Source organism: the organism of the source record quoted next, unplaced genomic scaffold, assembly GCF_019419815.1.
Source record: "Pyrus x bretschneideri cultivar Hongxiangsu unplaced genomic scaffold, Pyrus_bretschneideri_v1 Contig2, whole genome shotgun sequence".
NCBI lineage: Eukaryota > Viridiplantae > Streptophyta > Magnoliopsida > Rosales > Rosaceae > Pyrus > Pyrus x bretschneideri.
Genome location: NW_025999501.1, coordinates 13,493,969 through 13,515,514, shown reverse-complemented (window position 1 = coordinate 13,515,514; position 21,546 = coordinate 13,493,969). Strand labels below are relative to the sequence as shown.

Here is a 21,546-nt window from a genome sequence, read left to right as displayed (position 1 = left end):
CGTTCTTCAGGAACGTTGACGTTCTTATCTCCTCCTAACAATGGGAATACTATCTCATAGAAGTGACAATCTGTGAAACAAGCGGTAAACAGATCGCCTATCAAATGTTCTAATTAACGAATAATCGACGGAGAATTATATTCTACATAGATTCACATCCTTTGCTGAGGCCTTATTTTTGTACGTAAGGGCGGCAAAATTGGCATATAGACCACACAAGAAAAAAACACGCAGATGCGATATGTCGAGTTCGTATCTAATAACCAATTGAAGGGCACTATATGGTTAGGTCACAACAGGTCTCAGGGGGACCAACATGGCTGTGTGCAATATTGCATGGCCTTAAGCAGCGATCGGGAGCTTGGTACTGATGCGATATTTATACGCACACAAATTAAACCCTCTTTTTGTCAATTGTAGTATAAGTATAAGTAGGGATCGTTCTAAACCGGGGATTAGGAGGGATTACTAAATCACTTGGAAACTGACTCAAAAATGTAAAACAAACATTAAAACACTAAAACAAATCAAAAGACTCAAAGAATACAAAACACTTATAAACACAAACTAAGACACTTTCTAACTAAATTGGACACTAAAGTAAAGGGGGATTGAGATTTTGACGAAAATAAATTAAATGCACAAATTGTAATTTAAAGGTAGAATTTAAATATGAATGTGATGAAATATGGAATGAATGCTAGCTAAGGGGTTCTTCTCCACACATGTTATACTTGCATACAAGATTGATTCTCAGTTGGTCTTTCGATAAATTATGAAACTCAACACTCCGGATTAATTAGGTCCGCTTAAATTAACCGTCAAGTTTTCCTTAAGTTAATGAATTGGATGGGTTTGCGCAACGCAATTCACAACATTCTCCAAAAGTCCTTTACGTGAACAGCACAATAAAGATACAATCAAAGATCATTAAGTATTATGAAAACTATAAGTGTTGACGAGGCATTCGTTACTATGATGAGCATGAAACTCGTGCCAAGAATTCATTTAACGCGATTGTTTATAAGCAACCTCCACTACTTGTGAATATAAGTTCATAACGATTAGGTGAAAATCACTTATATTCTAGCGTCATATTTATGCATGAAAATTAAGCGCGCATTCTTAATAAACATTCATAAATAAGTTATCAATCAAACGGTTAAACAAATTGAATCCACAACTTATGAAATTCCAACGAAAGTTAATCAATTCATATTGCAAATATAAACATAGTTTCGAATCACCCCCTAGTTAAAGGGGGATTAGTTCCTCATACCTTTGAAATCAAAGAAACACCTAAACATTCCAACAACTCAAAACTTGAATTGTATGAACGTTTAAGCACTCTTCTCTTCCATAAAACAAAGAGAATTAAAATGAAACTTTGAAATCAAAGAAACACCTAAACATTCCAACAACTCAAACTTGAATTGTATGAACGTTTAGGCACTCTTCTCTTCCTCGTTGTTGTAGCACAAGGTTTAAGGATAGGTTGGTTGGGGGGATGGAAGTGTGGAATGGAGTGGAAATGGAGAAGATGGAGAAGGGGAAGTGTTTGTGTATTACAATGGAAAATGAGATGATTTGGTGAATGGAATGAATGGGTATTTATAGGAAGAGAATGGGTGTTAATGGATGTTTGTTTAAGGTATTTGGTGGATGGGAAAAGGTGTGGATGGTGGGAATTATGGTGGATGGATGGTTTAGTGGATGTAATTTAGGGTTTATTTAGGTGAATGTGCATGCATGATTTAGTGGATGTAAAGGATAATGGGATGGTGTGGAATTTAAAAGCTAAAAAAAATGGGATAATGGGCATTTAAGTGTGAATGGAATGGTGGGATGCACTAATGGAAATTATGGAATGGAATGGTGGGATGCACTAATTAGGAGGAAGAATTAGGGTGAAGGGCTTAATGCATGGATTTGGGCCAATTAGGGTGAAGGGCTTAATGCATGGATTTGGGCCTAAAATGCCTCCCCTTGCATGGCAAGGGAAAGGACTTGGGCTAAAGCCCATGGCAATGGCTCTAAAATGGGCTAAGGTTAGGGTTTAGGTCATCTAAAAGCCCAAAGCCAAGAATAGAAACTCACGACAATGGAAACCTCCAAGAATAGAAACTTCCAACTTTAGAAACTTTGGTTACCAATTCCGACTTCCTTGCTCTTCACTTTCATTTCTTCATTTCTTAAGCTCCTTTGACCTTCAACCTCGTTCATTCCTCGTGCTCCATTTGCATACACCACATTCCAGCTCAGTTTTGCTCCAAAAGCTCCCAATTGCATCATTTCATGTAATATGTCCTTTAAACCTGAAAACACATGAAAGTAGCTTAAAAGACTACTTTAACGAATAAAACATAACAAAAATGCATAAGAACTAGCTAACTAAGGCGCATAAATATGCTCCTATCAAATTCCCCCACACTTAGCTTTTGCTAGTCCTCGAGCAAAACAAACAAAAGAAAGAAAACAAAACGAAACAAACTAACCAAAACCAAAAACTAAACCTTCCAACGTTCGCCTCAGGGATTTCCAATGAAACATGACATGTCAAAATTCATTACTCACATGGCTTTTAGTCTTCCTTTCCCTCAAGCACATACTTAATCATAGTCACCATTCACTAGTTCGCATTTAATCAATTAAAACATATTTTGAATGTAGTAACATGCCTTAGAGAATTCCCTCAATTCCTCACTCGTTATGCACTCAATTTTCACTCAAATTTTCTGACTACACACCCTACACTAGTTATATGTGAGAAGATTGATGTAAACATGAAAGACTAGTACTCACATACGTTATAACAAAGAAAGCAATTTCTAGAGTAATTAAACGTGTTTGGATATGATCTCATGAATGGAATGCTACTACTTAGATGCGAGAACCAGTGACACCATATGCTCATACCAAATTCAAACTCCACAATTGAAATGCACAACACTCAAGATAGAAGTCAAGGGTTGTAACGGGGCTTGGGGTTTTGGCTAGCAAGGGAAGGTAAGGATAAACAAACGTTCTTTAAGCAATAATAAGTAAAGTAATGAAATTAAGACCTAGAATTCCCTTAGAATGCAGAAATCAACTTTTAAACAAATAGGGGAGATTCAAACAACTCTTAGGGCCTAATTCATTGTTTTGGGCCCTTACTTCAACAACCAATACTTTAGAACTCTTTTTCACTTCTTTTTAACTCTTTTTCATTTTTTTTTTTTTCTAACCGTGCCTATGGCACAAAAACTCACATCCATAATCCTTCCCCCACACTTATTTTCTGCAACACATTAATCAAAAGGAATTCATTGCTTACTATGCTTCAAGAACAAGGGTACGGATGGTCCTAATCTAGGCTAGGTGAGGATAATGTGGGTTAACAAAGAACATGGGCTAACACGGCTCAACGGGGTTAAACTTAAACACAAAATGAGTGAAGGACACATGGCTATTTGGCTTTTAGTGGTGGTCACTACACAACTTCATCTTGAATACGTGTTATGCAAATCAATGACATGCTTTGAATGAAATTGGCATGAGTTCTAGCATTTGGAACTAAGTGATGAAACGCCTTCTAAGTAGTAACCAAGCAAAGAATAATGAGATCATGCAACGACTTTAGAAAACAATGACGCACAGATTATTACTCTCCAAATAACGTTTAGGCTCAAGTCTCACCGGGATGTAGCGTTTGTTTAAGTTCCTTCCTTCAAGCATGTTACAAAAACTAATTTTTATCATTTGTGATTACATGTGAATTCGTAAACTATAACGACAACCAAGCATAAACCAAAGAGTATATCAAACGTCCTTCCATGTTTGTAACTTTCTTTAACCATCATGCAATTAAAAACCAAATCCTCATCATTGCGTTGGAAGGTAACCTATGACACAAACACACAAAAACAACTCTTTTTGGATTTTTCAAAACAATTTTTCAAATTTTTATGGGATTTTCGAATTTTTAAGTCAAAACACACTAAAATAGTTTAAAAACATTTTAAAACAGCAAGGAACAACACTTGAAGTTATGGGTGATAAAATCCAACAAATTTTGCATCAACATACTTAGTTACCCCCCCCACACTTAAATCAAACATTGTCCTCAATGTTTTAAGCTTAAAACATACCAAATAAAAGAAAACATATAAAACAGCAACTAAACATACTAAACATGGCAGAATGTACAAAGAGAAGAGTTTTAGAGATGCAAATCTGGTTATGGAGTGTAAATTCCATCTTCTCCTTGGTGATTGCAGTGAGGCTTCATCTTGAGTGATTCCACAGGCTTACTCTTGAAATGCGCTACTCCCATCGTTGATTTTCCTTTGTGCTACTCTTGAACTGGGTAGTAGGCTTCCTTTGGTCTCCCCCGAAGGTCTGAGCTTCCTCCTTTTATCTGTTTCTTTGTTTAATCTCTCCAATTCGTATTGAAGAGGGTTAGAGGATAGCTCGGCAAAGCTAGGTAAGCAACCAGGGAATAGAGTCCAGATAGACTCCAAGTGCCGGCTGATTGCTTCTTTCACTTTGCCATGCAAGTAATATCAAGGACAAAGGAAAAGACAGGGAAAGAGCATGATATAAGATACCTTTGCTTTTGCCCTTGATGATATGAGATACCTTTGCTTTTGAAGAAGCGGTGAATGAATCAGCACATGTATTTGTGGTGCTGTTTCCTCCTGGGTCATCTGTACTCCAGGCATCTGGTATCATCTTTGGGGAAGAAGAAAGAATGGAGTATTTTGAAAGGCTTTGCTGGGAGTGCACCCTCAGAGGTGGGAAAGAGTTGGGCATTTTCTTCAGTTCTGCTTTGCCAAAAAAAATGAAGATCGACATATATAGGAAATTCAATAGCAAGTGGTGGTACTGTTCTTTTACCGTTGTCGACAAACGTTTTGATCCCGCAAATCCGGCTTTTTGAAATAGTGACGACTCTTCGATCTTTGAATTTGCCTCTTCGATTTCTGAGCAGTCGCCCCTTCGATTTCTGAACGACACGTAGCAGCGTGGATGCGACTCTGTCTGAGATCTTTTGACAAGTGGCACGCGTTTTCTGCAAAGCCGGGAGTTTTCGACAAATATGCACACGCTTTCTGGAAAGCCGGGAGCTTTCAGCTTTGTCTCCCACATTTGTCAGCTAAAGTGTGCAGCTGATTTCTCGCCTTCCACGCGTCTTCTGAAAAGCTGGGATTGCGTCTGACGAGAAGAGTGGTGTCTCTTCATTCTGAATTGGTGAACGCCTCTCCTTTAATAGAGGTGATTGATCACCTTCTAGCATGCACACTTGAAAATTGCCCAGAAATCGTCTCCGGCCCGTTTGAAAATCTACTCCGTCCACCCCTTCTCTTTTAACTTAGTGAACAATGGCTACCTCATCCAACCCATCGAACCTTTGCTTAGATTTGAGTCTAAGCAGTGATCCGGTCGCGTCTCGTCAGGGTAAGGTATGGTGCCCGTCTTTCTTATCTTCCCATGGCCCTCTTACAGATGAGGACTCTGTGATGACGGATCCCACAACGGCTACGATAGTGGCTCGGAACCTCCTCACTCCCAAAGACAGTCAGCTGCTTTCTGGACGGTCTGATGAGTTGGCCGTTCAAGAGTCCTTGGCTCTTAGCGTTCAGTGCGCTGGCTCTGTGTCCAACATGGGCCAACGCCTTCTTGCTCGCTCCCGTCAGGTTGAATCCTTGATGGCAGAGGTGGAGAGTCTTAAGCAGGAGATCAAACAGCTTAAGTATGAGAACCGAAGTTTGCACGTGCTTGCCAACAATTATTCAACAGGCATGAAGAGGAAGCTTGACGAGCTTGATGACCGTCAAAGGTTTGCAGCTTTCTTCCAGAGGCACCTCTTTCCTGGGTCATCCAGCGTTCCACCAAGGTTTGGGCCCTTGAATGATCTATCTTCGGTGCCTCCCGCTCCGATGCCTTCCGCTCCGATACCTCCTGTTCCGATACCTCCTGTTCCGAGAGTGTTGCCACGTAGTGGGGCTTCAAGTACACAACCTTTGTGAAGACTCCATCTTTCTGCCATGTTTTTTTTTTTTTTTTTTTTTTTTTTTTTTCATCACTCGGAAATCAATAAAAAAGCTTTATTCACTGTATTGGGTTGCCTCCCAAGTAGCGCTTTCTTTTACGTCTTGCAGCCGGACGAAGAACCCAATCACTCCAGGATATGTTCACGAATCGGATGAGAACTCCGAGTCATGAACTAGTACCTAAAACAAGAAACAAAACAAATTTAAGAATCTAGAAAAATAAAAACAAACGAAAATAAAACAATCCAAGGGATTAGCAAAGTTGCTAATCCCCGGCAACGGCGCCAAAATTTGATGCGATATTTATACGCACACAAATTAAACCCTCTTTTTGTCAATTGTAGTAAGTATAAGTAGGGATCGTTCTAAACCGGGGATTAGGAGGGATTACTAAATCACTTGGAAACTGACTCAAAAATGTAAAACAAACATTAAAACACTAAAACAAATCAAAAGACTCAAAGAATACAAAACACTTATAAACACAAACTAAGACACTTTCTAACTAAATTGGACACTAAAGTAAAGGGGGATTGAGATTTTGACGAAAATAAATTAAATGCACAAATTGTAATTTAAAGGTAGAATTTAAATATGAATGTGATGAAATATGGAATGAATGCTAGCTAAGGGGTTCTTCTCCACACATGTTATACTTGCATACAAGATTGATTCTCAGTTGGTCTTTCGATAAATTATGAAACTCAACACTCCGGATTAATTAGGTCCGCTTAAATTAACCGTCAAGTTTTCCTTAAGTTAATGAATTGGATGGGTTTGCGCAACGCAATTCACAACATTCTCCAAAAGTCCTTTACGTGAACAGCACAATAAAGATACAATCAAAGATCATTAAGTATTATGAAAACTATAAGTGTTGACGAGGCATTCGTTACTATGATGAGCATGAAACTCGTGCCAAGAATTCATTTAACGCGATTGTTTATAAGCAACCTCCACTACTTGTGAATATAAGTTCATAACGATTAGGTGAAAATCACTTATATTCTAGCGTCATATTTATGCATGAAAATTAAGCGCGCATTCTTAATAAACATTCATAAATAAGTTATCAATCAAACGGTTAAACAAATTGAATCCACAACTTATGAAATTCCAACGAAAGTTAATCAATTCATATTGCAAATATAAACATAGTTTCGAATCACCCCCTAGTTAAAGGGGGATTAGTTCCTCATACCTTTGAAATCAAAGAAACACCTAAACATTCCAACAACTCAAAACTTGAATTGTATGAACGTTTAAGCACTCTTCTCTTCCATAAAACAAAGAGAATTAAAATGAAACTTTGAAATCAAAGAAACACCTAAACATTCCAACAACTCAAACTTGAATTGTATGAACGTTTAGGCACTCTTCTCTTCCTCGTTGTTGTAGCACAAGGTTTAAGGATAGGTTGGTTGGGGGGATGGAAGTGTGGAATGGAGTGGAAATGGAGAAGATGGAGAAGGGGAAGTGTTTGTGTATTACAATGGAAAATGAGATGATTTGGTGAATGGAATGAATGGGTATTTATAGGAAGAGAATGGGTGTTAATGGATGTTTGTTTAAGGTATTTGGTGGATGGGAAAAGGTGTGGATGGTGGGAATTATGGTGGATGGATGGTTTAGTGGATGTAATTTAGGGTTTATTTAGGTGAATGTGCATGCATGATTTAGTGGATGTAAAGGATAATGGGATGGTGTGGAATTTAAAAGCTAAAAAAAATGGGATAATGGGCATTTAAGTGTGAATGGAATGGTGGGATGCACTAATGGAAATTATGGAATGGAATGGTGGGATGCACTAATTAGGAGGAAGAATTAGGGTGAAGGGCTTAATGCATGGATTTGGGCCAATTAGGGTGAAGGGCTTAATGCATGGATTTGGGCCTAAAATGCCTCCCCTTGCATGGCAAGGGAAAGGACTTGGGCTAAAGCCCATGGCAATGGCTCTAAAATGGGCTAAGGTTAGGGTTTAGGTCATCTAAAAGCCCAAAGCCAAGAATAGAAACTCACGACAATGGAAACCTCCAAGAATAGAAACTTCCAACTTTAGAAACTTTGGTTACCAATTCCGACTTCCTTGCTCTTCACTTTCATTTCTTCATTTCTTAAGCTCCTTTGACCTTCAACCTCGTTCATTCCTCGTGCTCCATTTGCATACACCACATTCCAGCTCAGTTTTGCTCCAAAAGCTCCCAATTGCATCATTTCATGTAATATGTCCTTTAAACCTGAAAACACATGAAAGTAGCTTAAAAGACTACTTTAACGAATAAAACATAACAAAAATGCATAAGAACTAGCTAACTAAGGCGCATAAATATGCTCCTATCAGGTACGTATGACCAATAATCGAACAATCATTTGTAAGTGCTTAATGAATGCCTTTGCCAAGCCTTTCTGGGTGTGAACATGGGGTACTGGATGTTCAACTTCAACCACAACCGACATGCAATAGTCATCAAAAGTTTTAGATGTGAATTATCCAGCATTATCCAATTAAATAGATTTGATCGAATAATCAGGGTGGTGAGCCATGAGCTTGATAATCTGAGCCAACAGTTTGGAGAATGTAGCGTTCCTTGTGGACAACAAGCACACGTGTGATCAATGTGTGGAAGCATCAACCAAAATCATAAAATATCTAAATGGTCTGCATGGAGGGTGAATCAGTCCATAAATGTCCCCTTGAATCTATTGTAGGAAAAATGAGGATTCGAATGAATCTTGTCATAACAAGGCTTAGTAATAAGCTTTCCCATAGAATATGTTTGACATGCGATTCCTTGAATCGAACCTGTGTGATTTGAGGATACGGCGCATCGTTATTCATCCAGGATGTCCCAAACGATCATGCTAAAGTGTCATTTCGTGTGCGGTCCTAAAGGTAAGGCCAGCCACATAGTGGCATTTTATGAGGCATATGGTCGTAGTATACAGACCACTCAGGATACGCTTCATCTTCTCTAGAATATGCTTTTGGCCATATTTGTAGGAAGTTATGGACAAAAATTCAACTCCGTTTTCTACGTGGGTCTTAGCATGGTAATGTTTATCTCTAATGTCCTTAAAGCTCAACAACGTTCTTTCGGAAAGTGGAGAATAAAGACCCTCATCAATGGTTAAGATTGTACCATTGGACAACATGATACATGCCTTACCGTATCATTCAATCAGGTTGGATGGGCTTGAGAGGGTTGTCAGAGGTGCATTCTTAGGTACGAAGTTGGTGAAATATATGCGTTCACGCAAAACGATGTGTGTGGTTACACTATTTGCCAGACAACTAACTTCCCCACTAGTCATACCTAAAATGAAAAATTAATTTGATTGGATCTCATGCACAAAAGTTCTAAAAAAAAAATATCCATTCAAAATAATTTTAAGTGTTCAAGGACGGAAATTAATTAAGAACTTAATATCCAAAAAATAAATCACTAACAAATAATCCAAACATAAAGGAAAATTGTTCAAAATATAACCAAAAAACAAAGGGAGGGTTCGGCCACTACCGTGGAATTTGACCCCATGGTCTTATTTCATCTAAAAAATAAGTCTATGTCTAAGATTCTAATCTTCCATAGGTGTGATAGCCTCTTGAAAGTCAGAAACCTCAATCTTTGTACTCTCCGAATTGTGCACTTGCACAAAGTTTGATCTAAACTTCTTACGACCAGAATGATAATTAGCTACAACCTTCTGGGGAGCTCGACAAACACGAGACCAATGGTCCTTTGAACCACAACGATAGTACATGTCTACATCTATGGTTTCAGGTGCTTTGCCCTTATTCTTGTAAGTTTGGGGCATTGGGAGAGAGATTTGGGCGTTTTTGGGCTTTGTTTCCTCCCTTGGATGGGCCTTTACTCTATTGACCTTGGTGGGATGGCTTCTGGCCGTCCCTACCACACTTCTTTTGGCATTTTGGGCGTTGATTTGCATTAAAGTGTGCGTCAGGCACAACAGTCGCCCTAGTAAGTCGAGCTTGATGATTCTTCATCAACAGTTGGTTTTGCTTTTCAGTGAGAAGTAAAACATAGATCAAATCCGAGATCTTAGTGAACTTCTGAGCTCTATATTGTTGCTGTATGATAATATTAGTAACATATAAGGTCGAATAGGTATTCTCCAGAAGATCCACTTCAGTTAAAGTTTCATTACAAAACTTGAGAAGTGATCAGATTCGACTAAGTTCAGATTTATATTCATTCACAGACTTTAAAGTCTTGGAAGTGTAAATGCTCCCGTCATGTCTTGCTTCAGGCAAGAATATGTCATTTTGGTGATCACAATGATTAGCCAAGGCGATCCATAGTGCTCGTGGATCTTACTCAGCAAGATATTTAGTTTGCAAGGCATCGTGGATATGTCTTCGGATGAAGATCATAACGGTGGCTTTCTCAACTTTGCCAATAGGGTTATCCGTCTGATCTTCAATGACGGGACGCAAATTCTTTGCAGTGAGGTGGAGTTTCACATCTTGGACCCACTTGAGGTAGTTCATTCTAAAAACCTCCAAAGCAGTGAAGTTGAGTTTGTTCAAATTCGACATGTTCCTATCACAAAATCAAGGACAAGATGTGATTATTGCGATGTAGAAAAAAAAAATCAATCCATTCACGTAGGAGTAGAACATTTATGTTCTAATAGACATGTATTGGTTAATATTCGCATGAAAAAGCTTCGGGTTTTCATGGGTGAAGTTTTTAAGTAAAAAACTTCAAGTTTTCAAATAAGGCATGTTTATAGAAACTTCAAGTTTCGAAATAATTATGAACTTCAGGTTCATATGTTCATGCAGACAAACACAAATATATACACAGGAATATGCAACAAGAAAATATGCAAATAGAACTTCAGGTCTAAAATTGTAATTTAATTAACTATTTGGACTTTGGGCCAAATTTAAAGTGTGGGTGAAAAAAATATATAACCCATTTGGCCTAAAAATAATTAGGCAATTAAACTCAGGGCCCAAAATAAGGCCTAAGCCCACGGGTGGGCTAAATAAATGGTTGATGTGCATCTTATGCCCAAAGTTGGGCGAGTTTGGTCTCAGGTAGGCTGCAGACCCAAAGGGAGAAAGGGAAAATGGGCCAGGCTAAAGCATCGAGCCGCTTCAGGCGAGCCCAAATTTTTTTTTTTTTTTTCGAGTGGGCTGTTTCAGGCAAGCCCAAAAGAAAATGGAACTCTTTTTCCTTTTTTTTTTCGCGGGCCGGTCAAACGGTTTTGGGCCAATATAGGTGAGCCCAAAAAAAGGAAAAAAGAAGAAGGCTGAGTAACAAAGCCCAAATAGGGCTCAGGTTAGGTCCAAAGACACCCTAGCCACAGCTGGGTGTGTTCGCTGGGGAAGAAGGTTGGCGATGCCGCTTCAAGCAGCCGTGCTTTGGGATAGTGATGCTCGTGGCAAGTCCATGGGTCAAGGGAGACCACAAATATGAACAGTGAAAAATCTCGACGTTCTACCAAAACCCTAGAAATACAAATAGGAAAATTGGAAAAATTCCGATGATTAATCGATGTCGGGGACGAACTGCAGGTCGTCCAAACATGATGACCCGTGGGTGAGGATTGGTTGCAGGAGAACTTGCAACAATGGAGACGCTGTAAAAGGCGTCAGTGTTTTTACCCAGGCCATTTTTTTCTTTGTTTGTTTAATTTTTTTTTTTTTTCAATTCAATTCAATTTTATGCATATTCAATTCAATAATCTAATGCATGTACATATATTTGATGCAATTCATGGCAAATATCAAATTCACATAATTCAACAATTATGAGTATATTGCATACACAATTTATGTAGAATCTAAAATTCGAAAAACGTAAAGTTAGGTCATGCATTATGGTGAATGTTCATGCTTTCAGGGCTACAACAATATCGAGATAAAAACTGTTGTTTTGAAAAAAACCTGATTGCGTGATGATATGGATGAACTGGTTTGATGCAGAAAAAGCTTCAACGTCAGATTCCTAAGCGCAGCGATAAGAGCGTGCTGATAACGTGTTGTAGCCTTATCTGACAAGGGAAAGGGGGCCGGCGGCAAGGGTAGAGAGAGAGAAGAGATGTGTTTGTAAAATCGTAGGAGAATTGTGTATTGAGGATATGTTATCCCCCTACGTAGTGTCTTTATTTATAGTAGTAAAAGGAGAGAAGAAATCCCTCATCCCCAAGGAATACAAGTCCATATAGGAAAGCATAACTAGAATCAAATCTAATCTAAGATTTACATAATCACACTTAAACTAGGAAAGTTCACAGCAAGAATTAATTATTTTTTATATTATTCACATGAGACCATATTATAGATTCACTAACATAATTATAAACAAAATCCTAAGGAAAAGACGACATTGATATGCGATGGTCGAAGACTCAAAGTCATGGACCACATTCATCAATTTTCATTGTTAGAAACCATTTGGGATACAAACGTTTTACTAATTTTCTCGTAATTTATTTGTTTTTTGAACACGTGACGCATAACATAAACATACTTAGGGGGATAACATATACCAGAATCAAATCACAAAACCAACACCAAACTAGAAGTTATTAATAACAAGCAGCTTACTGATCAAAGTCATCACAGAAGGCAAGATTTAGATTTTTCTTCTAGTTTTTAAAAATTTTAATCATTGCTCAACTTCCAATCTTTGCCATTTCAGTGTGTGCCTTCCCATCGAGTTTCCCCTTTATGGCCTTCGCCATATAATCTCCAAATTTTATTTTCTTGTATTTTCTTGATGACTCCACCATATGATCAAACGGTCCAACTTCCGCGTCAGTATGTGGAAAAAGAAATGATGCATAAGATATCCTCAGCCTGTTTTCGTTGGGGACAGCTCTATGCTCAATGCTCTTGTACTTCCCATTGCTCCATATCTGTCATAAAAATAATAAAAATTATGTTTAAATATTAACATTGTACTACATACTCAATAATAACCATGCGTACCTCAAGAGCATCTCCGACATTCACAACGAGAGCGTTCGGAATCGGCTTCACCGGCACCCATTTGCCTTCTTTTCGAATCTGTAATCCGGTGACATTATCTTCTTGCATGAGTATGGTTATGGTGGTTGTATCCGAGTGCGGACTTAGAGCTAGTACTTTATCAGGCATGGAGCATGGAGGAGTGTAGTTCACCCGCAAGGCTTGAAGCACCTCTTTATGCAGTCCAAGAAGAGCATCCTTCTCTAGCTCCATGACAGTAGATAGAGACCTTATGAGTTCCTCCCCAATTCTTTTAACTTCACTTGAATATGCCTCGATAGTTTCCCTATCATCATCAACACACTTATCACTAAATTGGAAGTGAGTTTAGTTTAGTTCACTTCCACGTGTGGTTAATTGAATTGGTTTAAATTTTTATTTTTTTTGTGGGTATTACTCTACCGACGTGTAGGCTCTCGCTCAAGTACTATGGTTCTTATCTATTAACTGTGATAAGAGTTTTTCTGGAATAAGGATGTCCACATTGACGATCATGTTTCTGTCTAACATATGTAATTATTGAAACTGTATCAGAGATTGTTTAGCCATTTGATTATCCGCATTTTCATTTCAGCTTTATCTATCGAACTTTATATTTTCGTTGTTTTACAATAGTTTTAAATATGGATGTTTTTTTGGAGAGATACTCCTAATATATAGACGGCTCCAATCATAGGATACTTTAAAAGTAATCCTAGAGGTTTTTTTGGGTGAGGGATTTTCAAGTTTCAAGGGATTGATCTCAAGCTTATTAAGAAATATATAGATCCCAAAATGTTAAATGGAAGGGATTAGAAAAACTCTTCCCTTCATGAGCATTGCAATATGTGAGAGGGATTTGTAAAGGTTTCCTCCCCCAGGTTTGTAAATCTCTCTTGGGAATTTCTAGTTCCTTCTATGCATTAAACATTTTTTAATAACTTGACCTTAATCCCTTGTGACTTGGAGGGAGAGGATCATCTCCGGCCCAACACATTCCTTCTTCTTTAATGGCTGAGTCGGTGTTGTGGCTTCCCCGGAGTTGGTTGTGTTGGCAACATCGTAATAGTCGTGGACCACGTAAAAAAAAAAAAGTGAAGAAGAAGACGCAGAATTAGAGAAGAAGGATTATTGCAGAAGAAGAATTGAAGAAGGCGGCGAAGCACAAGCAAAACTGTAGAGAAGAAAGAAGAAGAAGGATCCGGATGTATTGGGTCCAGAGAGGATCCTCTCCCTGACGTGAAAATCCGTTATTCAAACAAAGCCGGAAAGACTTTTTGGGGTCTTAAAATACTTTATCCTTGCGCATGCTTGCTGGTAGCTAGCACAAGGACATCCAAAAAGAATGTTTGAAGTCCCCGGAAATAAATCGACCCAAAATAAGAAAGTCACAGGAAATAATTTCCCTGAATAATTTAGTTTAGAAATATACCTGAACCCATTTGGTGCAGTTGGCCAAAACTTAAGGTCTCTTGACTGAGCTGGATAAAGGCTTAGAATTAGTGTGTCGGACCAGTCCATTGTCTGCCCTTCGGAAATCGCATAGGCTTGCCCATAGCCCTCACGGCCACCTGACATGCGTATTTTATTCTTCTCTTCTAGAGGAAGTTCAAAGAACTTGGCCGTTGCATCCTTCATCTCCTGCAGCAATTCTGTTGCCACTCCATGATTAACCACCTGCAATCATGTTTAACTATATTATTATATAATAACCTCAAAGTGCCTACCAATTTAGGTATCATGCTGGTACAATGGAAAATGTTCTTTTTCTCAAACTGTTTGACAACATAAAACATGGTAAGTTTGGATAGTAGATCGCATTGATTTTTTTCCAGAATTTGTGTACCTCCACGTTCATTGTTTGTCAACATAAACATTTTGTGTAGCTGTTCAGTATAATATATATTTAGGATACCTGGAAGAATCCCCATTCTTTGCAAGCTTGGTCCAGTTTGTTGAGCTCCTCCTCGTGCCCTCTCGAGAGCAGAGAAAGATCGAGGATAGGGATCTTCGATGAAAGATCAAACGCATCTGCTGTACTCTTTGGCTCGTCTTCTTCCTTCCTGCTTACGAGGAATGATTCAGGGACCTGCAATGGGTTACTTCTTACCATTTCTTGAACATTTGGTGCAAATGCCATCTCTAGGGTTGAAGGGTTTTTCACTCTTGTTTCTTTCTTGTTCAGAAATATTAATGCTTCAGCTTCATTGGTTTCAGATCGATTATTAATGGTGGAGAGAAAGAGACGGTGCTGCTAAGTTACTTAATATAGTGATTTGTTTTTGGGGTGTTGGTGATAGATGATGAACTATATTTTGTTCTATATTGATGTTTTAGTGAAATTAGGTAGAAATAATTTCTTTTGATCAATTAACAATCCTTGCTTGATTCGTACCTTTCCTTTTGTCGAGATGCATAATGATAATATTATTTAACTCCACATGGTAGAGTGATTTTTTAAGTTGCATGTGGGTAGCATTGGTGTTGTATATATTATCTATCTCGTTTCCTGCACACTAGCGTTTAAACGAAAGATCTATACTACCATATAAAGCCAGCAGCTCCATTTGAGGTCGGGTGTTTCATAAAAAAAAGTGGAACAAAAAGGCCCCTCAAAATAATGCATTTGAGGTCGCGTGTTTCTTAAAAAAAAGTAGTGTAACAAAAATGCCTCTCAAAATAATGCATCAAATAATGCAAGGGTATTTTTGTCATATAAACAATGTTTTTCTTATAATTAATTTTTTTATTTTTTTATTTTTTTTACAAACGATATTACCTACATTAAGGGAGATGAGGATGTGTTTAGCCTCACAATGGGTTAGCAATAATGTGATTCAAAAAATGTGTAGTCACGCGTCAAAAAATGTGTAGTCGCGCGTAACACGCCGTGATTAAAAAAAACATTTATTTAAATCATATGATGTGAATGTCAGAATTAATTTAATTAATTAACTCATCCAAATTGAATAGTTAATTAGTAAGCTAAGGTGGATCTTCCGCCTGTCTAGTTTTAATAATCTTTAGGTCATCCCCAATTGAGAGGGTTAAAGGTTAAAAAGCCAAAAAATAGTCTGATTTATCTAAAAATTCATTTCCAACCGATGGCTAAACTATAATTCTATAGAGCCCACCAGACCATTAATTAACCAAAGGGCATCAGGCTAGCTAAATGTAGTCCCCTCTTAGCCTTTTTTCAATTCTTTTGGTTGGAGATACCTCAGTTTCAGAATAGTTGGAGCTTTTACCCATTTTTTTTCGTACTGGTCATGTATATTGGACATTATGGAACTCTGCTTCGAACACTTAATAAATATCGTTAGATACAAAGCATTTTCCTTTAAATACTGACAACCAAAAAACAGGACAAACAGAAAACTCTTGGCTCCTCGCATATTTAAAGTCATACTCTTCCTCCCTAAGAAATCATTGCTCGATATGTCTGCAGAAACTTTTCCTTTGTATGATTTTATCGAGTTCCATTTGCTTATGTGTCGGATTGTGAGTTACAAATATAAAAGAATGACTCCGTATATGTAAGGAGCCAAGCAGTTTTAGCTTGAATTAGAAAGTTCACTGTTTGGTTCTTCCTTGTACAGAAGTGCATAGGATTGCTGACTTATCCAATTTAAAATGGAAAGGATTTCTTACAGAGAAAGAAACCAAAAGAAATGCCTACTGATATTTTTCCATGACAAAACCAAAAAAAAATTCATGATTATTGAGGACTACTTGATTTTAAGTCCTTTTCTTTTCTTTTGTTTACTCTGGCTTTTGTAAATAGAAAACACAATGGATTCCCTCAGCTAATCTCCATATCTGACTTTCTTGTACATCCAAACGGATCGTGGACAATTTCGACATCATCATGTGGTATAAGAAATGTTGCATAAGATAACCTTGCCTGTCGCAGCGCTTTGTTCAATACTATTGTACTTCCCATTACTCCATATCTGTCATGACAAAAACAAATGTGAAGCTCACTTTTCTCAGGTTAATCTAGGAAGACTTTTATAGTATTAGAGAAACATCTCCACGGTGCTACTTGTATATAGTACCTCAATAATATCTCCGACGTTTACAACTAGAGGGTTTGGAATTGGCTTGACCGGCACCCATTCTCCTTCCTTCCGGATCTGTAATCCAGTCACATTGTCTTCTTGCATGAGTATGGTTATGGTGCTCGTATCAGATTGCGGACTATTACCTGGCACTTCATCAGGCATTGTAGAAAAAGGTATGTAGGCTAAAAATATATTTGTTATTGATACATGAATGTGGAAAAATGGAAGAGAATGCAAATGGAAGAGAATGCTTATTTTTTCATTATGTTTCTCTACAAGATTACAAGGATATATATACATGATACAAATGTGTAGGTAGGACAAGGTAGGACGGCTAGTAGACAAGCTAGGACGGCTAGGAGACAAGCTAGGACGGCTAGTGACAAGCTAGGACGGCTAATGACAAGCTAGGACGGCTAGTGACAAGCTAGGACGGCTAGTGGCAAGCTAGGACGGCTAGGAGACAAGCTAGGACGGCTTGACGGCTGTAGGACGGCTTATTCTTCCAATACTAATATTATATACAATTACACAAGGATTCCAACCATATTCCTTATTTGTCTAACACTCCCCCTCAAGTTGGAGAGTGGATGTCAAGAACTCCCAACTTGCGTAACATACCCGAAAACTTTTCTTTCCCAAGAGGTTTGGTAAACAAGTCTGCCAACTGTTGTGCCGTACCCACATGCTTGGTCTCTATTGTGCCATCTACAATCTTATCTCGTATAAAGTGACAATCCATCTCAATGTGACTAGTTCGTTCATGAAAAACAGGATTGGCAGCTATATGTAATGCTGCTTGATTATCACAAAATAAAATGGAAGGACCATCCAAAGGAATGTTCAAATCCTTCAACAAAAAACGAAGCCAAACTATCTCGCAACAAGCACCTGCCATGGCCCTATATTCCGCCTCTGCTGAAGAGAGCGAAACTGTTTTCTGTCGTTTCGTCCGCCAAGAAATCAAAGAACCGCCCAAGAATACACAATACCCAGTAGTCGAACGGCGAGTGATAGGGCAACCTGCCCAATCAGAATCACAAAACGCAGTTAACTTGGTCTGGTTGTCAGAATGAAATAATAAACCTTGACCTGGAGTAACCTTCAAATAACGAACAATACGAAGCGCAGCATCCATATGAGATATCCTTGGCTCGTGCATAAAACGGCTTAGAACATGCACAGAATAGGTGATATCCGGCCGAGTGATAGTGAGATATACTAACCGACCTACTAATCGTCGATACTTTTCAGGATCCTTGAGAAGTTCTCCTTTATCAGATAAGTTTGTGTCATCCATAGGAAAAGCAATGGGTCGTGCTCCCAAAAAACCATAGTCCTTGAGAATCTCTAATGCATACTTGCGTTGAGAAATATAAATCCCTTGTTTGGAACGAGAAACCTCAATACCCAAAAAATATTTTAAATCACCAAGGTCTTTTATCCGAAAATGATCACGGAGAAAAGACTTCAGAGAATTAATGGCACTAGCATCATTGCCTGTAATCACAATATCATCCACATAAATGAGCAAAGCTGTGAAAGAAATACCAGACTTTTTAGTGAACAATGAATAGTTAGCTTTGGATTGTTGAAAACCGGCAGAAATGATGGCACTAGTGAATTTGGCAAACCATTGGCGAGAAGCCTGCTTAAGACCATAAAGTGACTTGTGAAGGCGACACACAAGATTCTCCCCCTGTCGCCGAAGACCAGGAGGAGGAGACATATAGATTTCTTCATGTAAGTCACCATGTAAGAAAGCATTATTAACATCAAGCTGATGAAGAGACCAAGACTGACTAGCAGCAAGAGCAAGAAGACAACGCACCGTAATCATCTTAGCAGTAGGAGAAAAAGTGTCATGATAATCAATACCTTCAGCCTGAGTGAAGCCTTTAGCAACCAAACGAGCTTTGTAGCGGTCAATAGAGCCGTCGGAATTGTGCTTGAGTTTGTACACCCACTTACAACCAATGGGAATTTTGCCAGGGGGCAAGGAAGTTAAAGTCCAAGTACCATTAGCATGTAAAGCTTGAAGCTCCTCAGTCATAGCACGTTGCCAATTGGGGTCAGTGGCAGCCTTGGCAAAGGAGGAAGGCTCCACAGTCCGACTGACAGAGTTAATGTAAGAAAAATGCCTGGGAGAGTAACGGTGATAAGAGAGAAAATTACAAAGTGGATATCGCGTACCTTGTGTAGAACCGGGTTGCGAAGTCGAAGATGGGTGGGATGGCAGAATCACCTGCGAGCAAACGTAGTCTTTTAAATAGGATGGAGGTTTATGGGCACGGGAAGAGGTGCGGGGAAGGGGAGGATTGGTAGGTAGTGGGGGGGGGGTAGGGATGTCCGTGGGTAAAAGGGTGAAAGGTAAGGAAGTAGCGGGGGGGGGGGGAAGGAGGGGATGCTGAGAGGGCAGGGGCATGGGGAGGAATGGGTAATGGGGCAGCAAGGGAATCTGTGGGAGGCGTGGAAGGGGAGGAAGGTGGAGGAGGGTGAGGCGTCGGGGCAGGAAGAGGTGGGTTATATGTAAAGTCCAGAGGGGGTGGGATGGGTAGGGTAGGCGAAGAGGATGGGATAGGAGGGTGAGAAACGGCATAAGGGAAAGTACTTTCGTGAAAGATGACGTCACAACTAGTGAAAATGCGGTGATTGTCGAGATCGTAAAGGGTATAGGCCTTTTGTCCATGAGGATAACCGAGAAAAATGCAACGATGAGCCCGAGGGGAAAATTTGGTGGTGGGAGTGACAGAGGTGGCATATGCCAGACAACCAAAGACGCGGAAGTGGTCATAAGATGGGGTTTTCGAAAAGAGAACCTCAAATGGGGATTTATGATGGAGAAGACGGGTAGGGAGACGATTGATGAGATAAGTAGCGGTAAGAACACATTCCCCCCAAAACTTGATAGGAAGATGGGATTGAAAACGAAGGGCGCGAGCGGTTTCAAGAAGATGACGATGTTTTCTTTCAACAACGCCATTTTGTTGGGGGGTATAAACACAAGAAGTTTGTAAAAGCACCCCATGATCAGAGAAAAAACTACGAAGAGATAAAAATTCACCACCATTGTCAGTACGAATGCATTGGATGGTAGTGCGGAATTGGGTAGTGACATAAGCAAAAAAATCCTTAATTAATTGTTGAGTGTCGGATTTATGTTTCATGAGGAAGACCCACGTAAAGCGAGAAAAATCATCCACAATGGTTAAGAAATAATTAGCACCAGAAAGAGAAGATTGACGATTCGGGCCCCAAATATCACAATGAATTAAAGCAAAAGGGAAAGTTGATGAAATTGAACTCAAAGGAAAAGGTTGACGAGTTTGTTTTGCCAACGGACAAACATCACAAATATGACTAGAATCAAAAGTGCAATTAAGAGAGCTAGATGCTAAAGCTTGCAAACGAGTGGAGGAGGGGTGACCAAGACGCCTATGCCAGAGGGAGGATGGGATGGTAATGATGTTGCAGAGAGGTTGACGGGTGGGGAGAGAAGAGGTAAGGGCCACAAGGTAATACAGATCGCCACGTCGCTTACCCACACCAATCATCGCCTTCGAAACCAAGTCCTGCAAAACACACCAAGAAGGAAAGAAGGTTATGGAACACGATAATCCATCTGTAAGTTTACCAACCGATAAAAGGTCCACTCGGAAATTAGGGACATATAAAACATCCTTCAAAGTAACTGAGGAATTTAAAGGAAGAGTGCCGGTAAAAGTAATGGGAGCGGAAGCACCACTAGGCAAAGAAACAGGCGGCAAATGTGAAGGAGAACGATTAACCAAACATGAAGCGGAAGAAGTAATATGATCCGTAGCACCACTGTCAAGAATCCATTGACCATGACGAGAGGTGACAGGTAACAAACCTTGGGCAAAATCAGTAGTGAGCACGGCATTGGCCTGAGGAGGGGTGGTGGTATCACGTAGAGCAGCTAGAACACGGGAGTGCTGCTCGGCAGAGAGGTCAGGCATGGCAAGCTGCAAGTCATGTAAAGTGGGCTGGGTCCCGTGCACTTGGTGGGTCGCTGGAGTAGAAGAGGAGGCGGGGGCCTGGATGCCTTGCACGTGATGGGCCTGGGTAAAATTATGGGGCCGGGAAGCAGAAAACCGTGGCTGCTGGGGAGGACTGGAAGGTGCATGGCTGCGGGAAGAACTGGAAGCAGTGGCACGGCGCGGTGGTCGCCACCGTTGGCCATGGAGGGGATGGCCAACGGGATAGCCATGAAGTTTATGGCAGGTGTCTCGGGTATGATAATCAAAATTGCAGTAGGTGCAGTGGAGGGGAGGACGAGTAGAGAAGGGACGGGACGGGCCACAAACAGCCATGGCAGCAGGTTGATCGACAGAGCGGAGGACGCCCAGGGAGCGTTGTTTTTCAGCTTGAGACACCGAGGAACAGGCCTGACGAACAGTGGGGAGGGGATTCATTAAAAGAATCTGGTCACGAACAGCAGCAA

General features: G+C 39.7%; 1 protein-coding gene across 1 annotated transcript; it reads right to left on the bottom strand.

Annotated features, from left to right (window-relative positions):
• Positions 1–12,522: 12,522 nt before the first annotated feature.
• Positions 12,523–15,298, bottom strand: LOC125476602 (protein SRG1-like). Its single transcript, XM_048582868.1, has 4 exons — positions 14,933–15,298; positions 14,450–14,694; positions 13,000–13,324; positions 12,523–12,926 (listed from the first exon to the last, which is right to left on the bottom strand). The coding sequence occupies exons 1-4, from the start codon at positions 15,155–15,157 to the stop codon at positions 12,684–12,686; spliced, it is 1,038 nt and encodes a 345-aa protein (XP_048438825.1). The 5' UTR covers positions 15,158–15,298; the 3' UTR covers positions 12,523–12,683.
• Between the last annotated feature and the right edge of the window lie 6,248 nt (positions 15,299–21,546).

Coding starts and splice junctions, on each gene's coding strand:
- LOC125476602 (XM_048582868.1), bottom strand. CDS start 15,157: ATGGCATTTGCACCAAATGTTCAAGAAATGGTAAGAAGTAACCCATTG. Junction 13,325..14,449: donor ACTGCACCAAATGGGTTCAG/GTATATTTCTAA, acceptor TGATGATGATAG/GGAAACTATCGAGGCATATT. Junction 12,927..12,999: donor ATGTCGGAGATGCTCTTGAG/GTACGCATGGTT, acceptor TTTTTATGACAG/ATATGGAGCAATGGGAAGTA.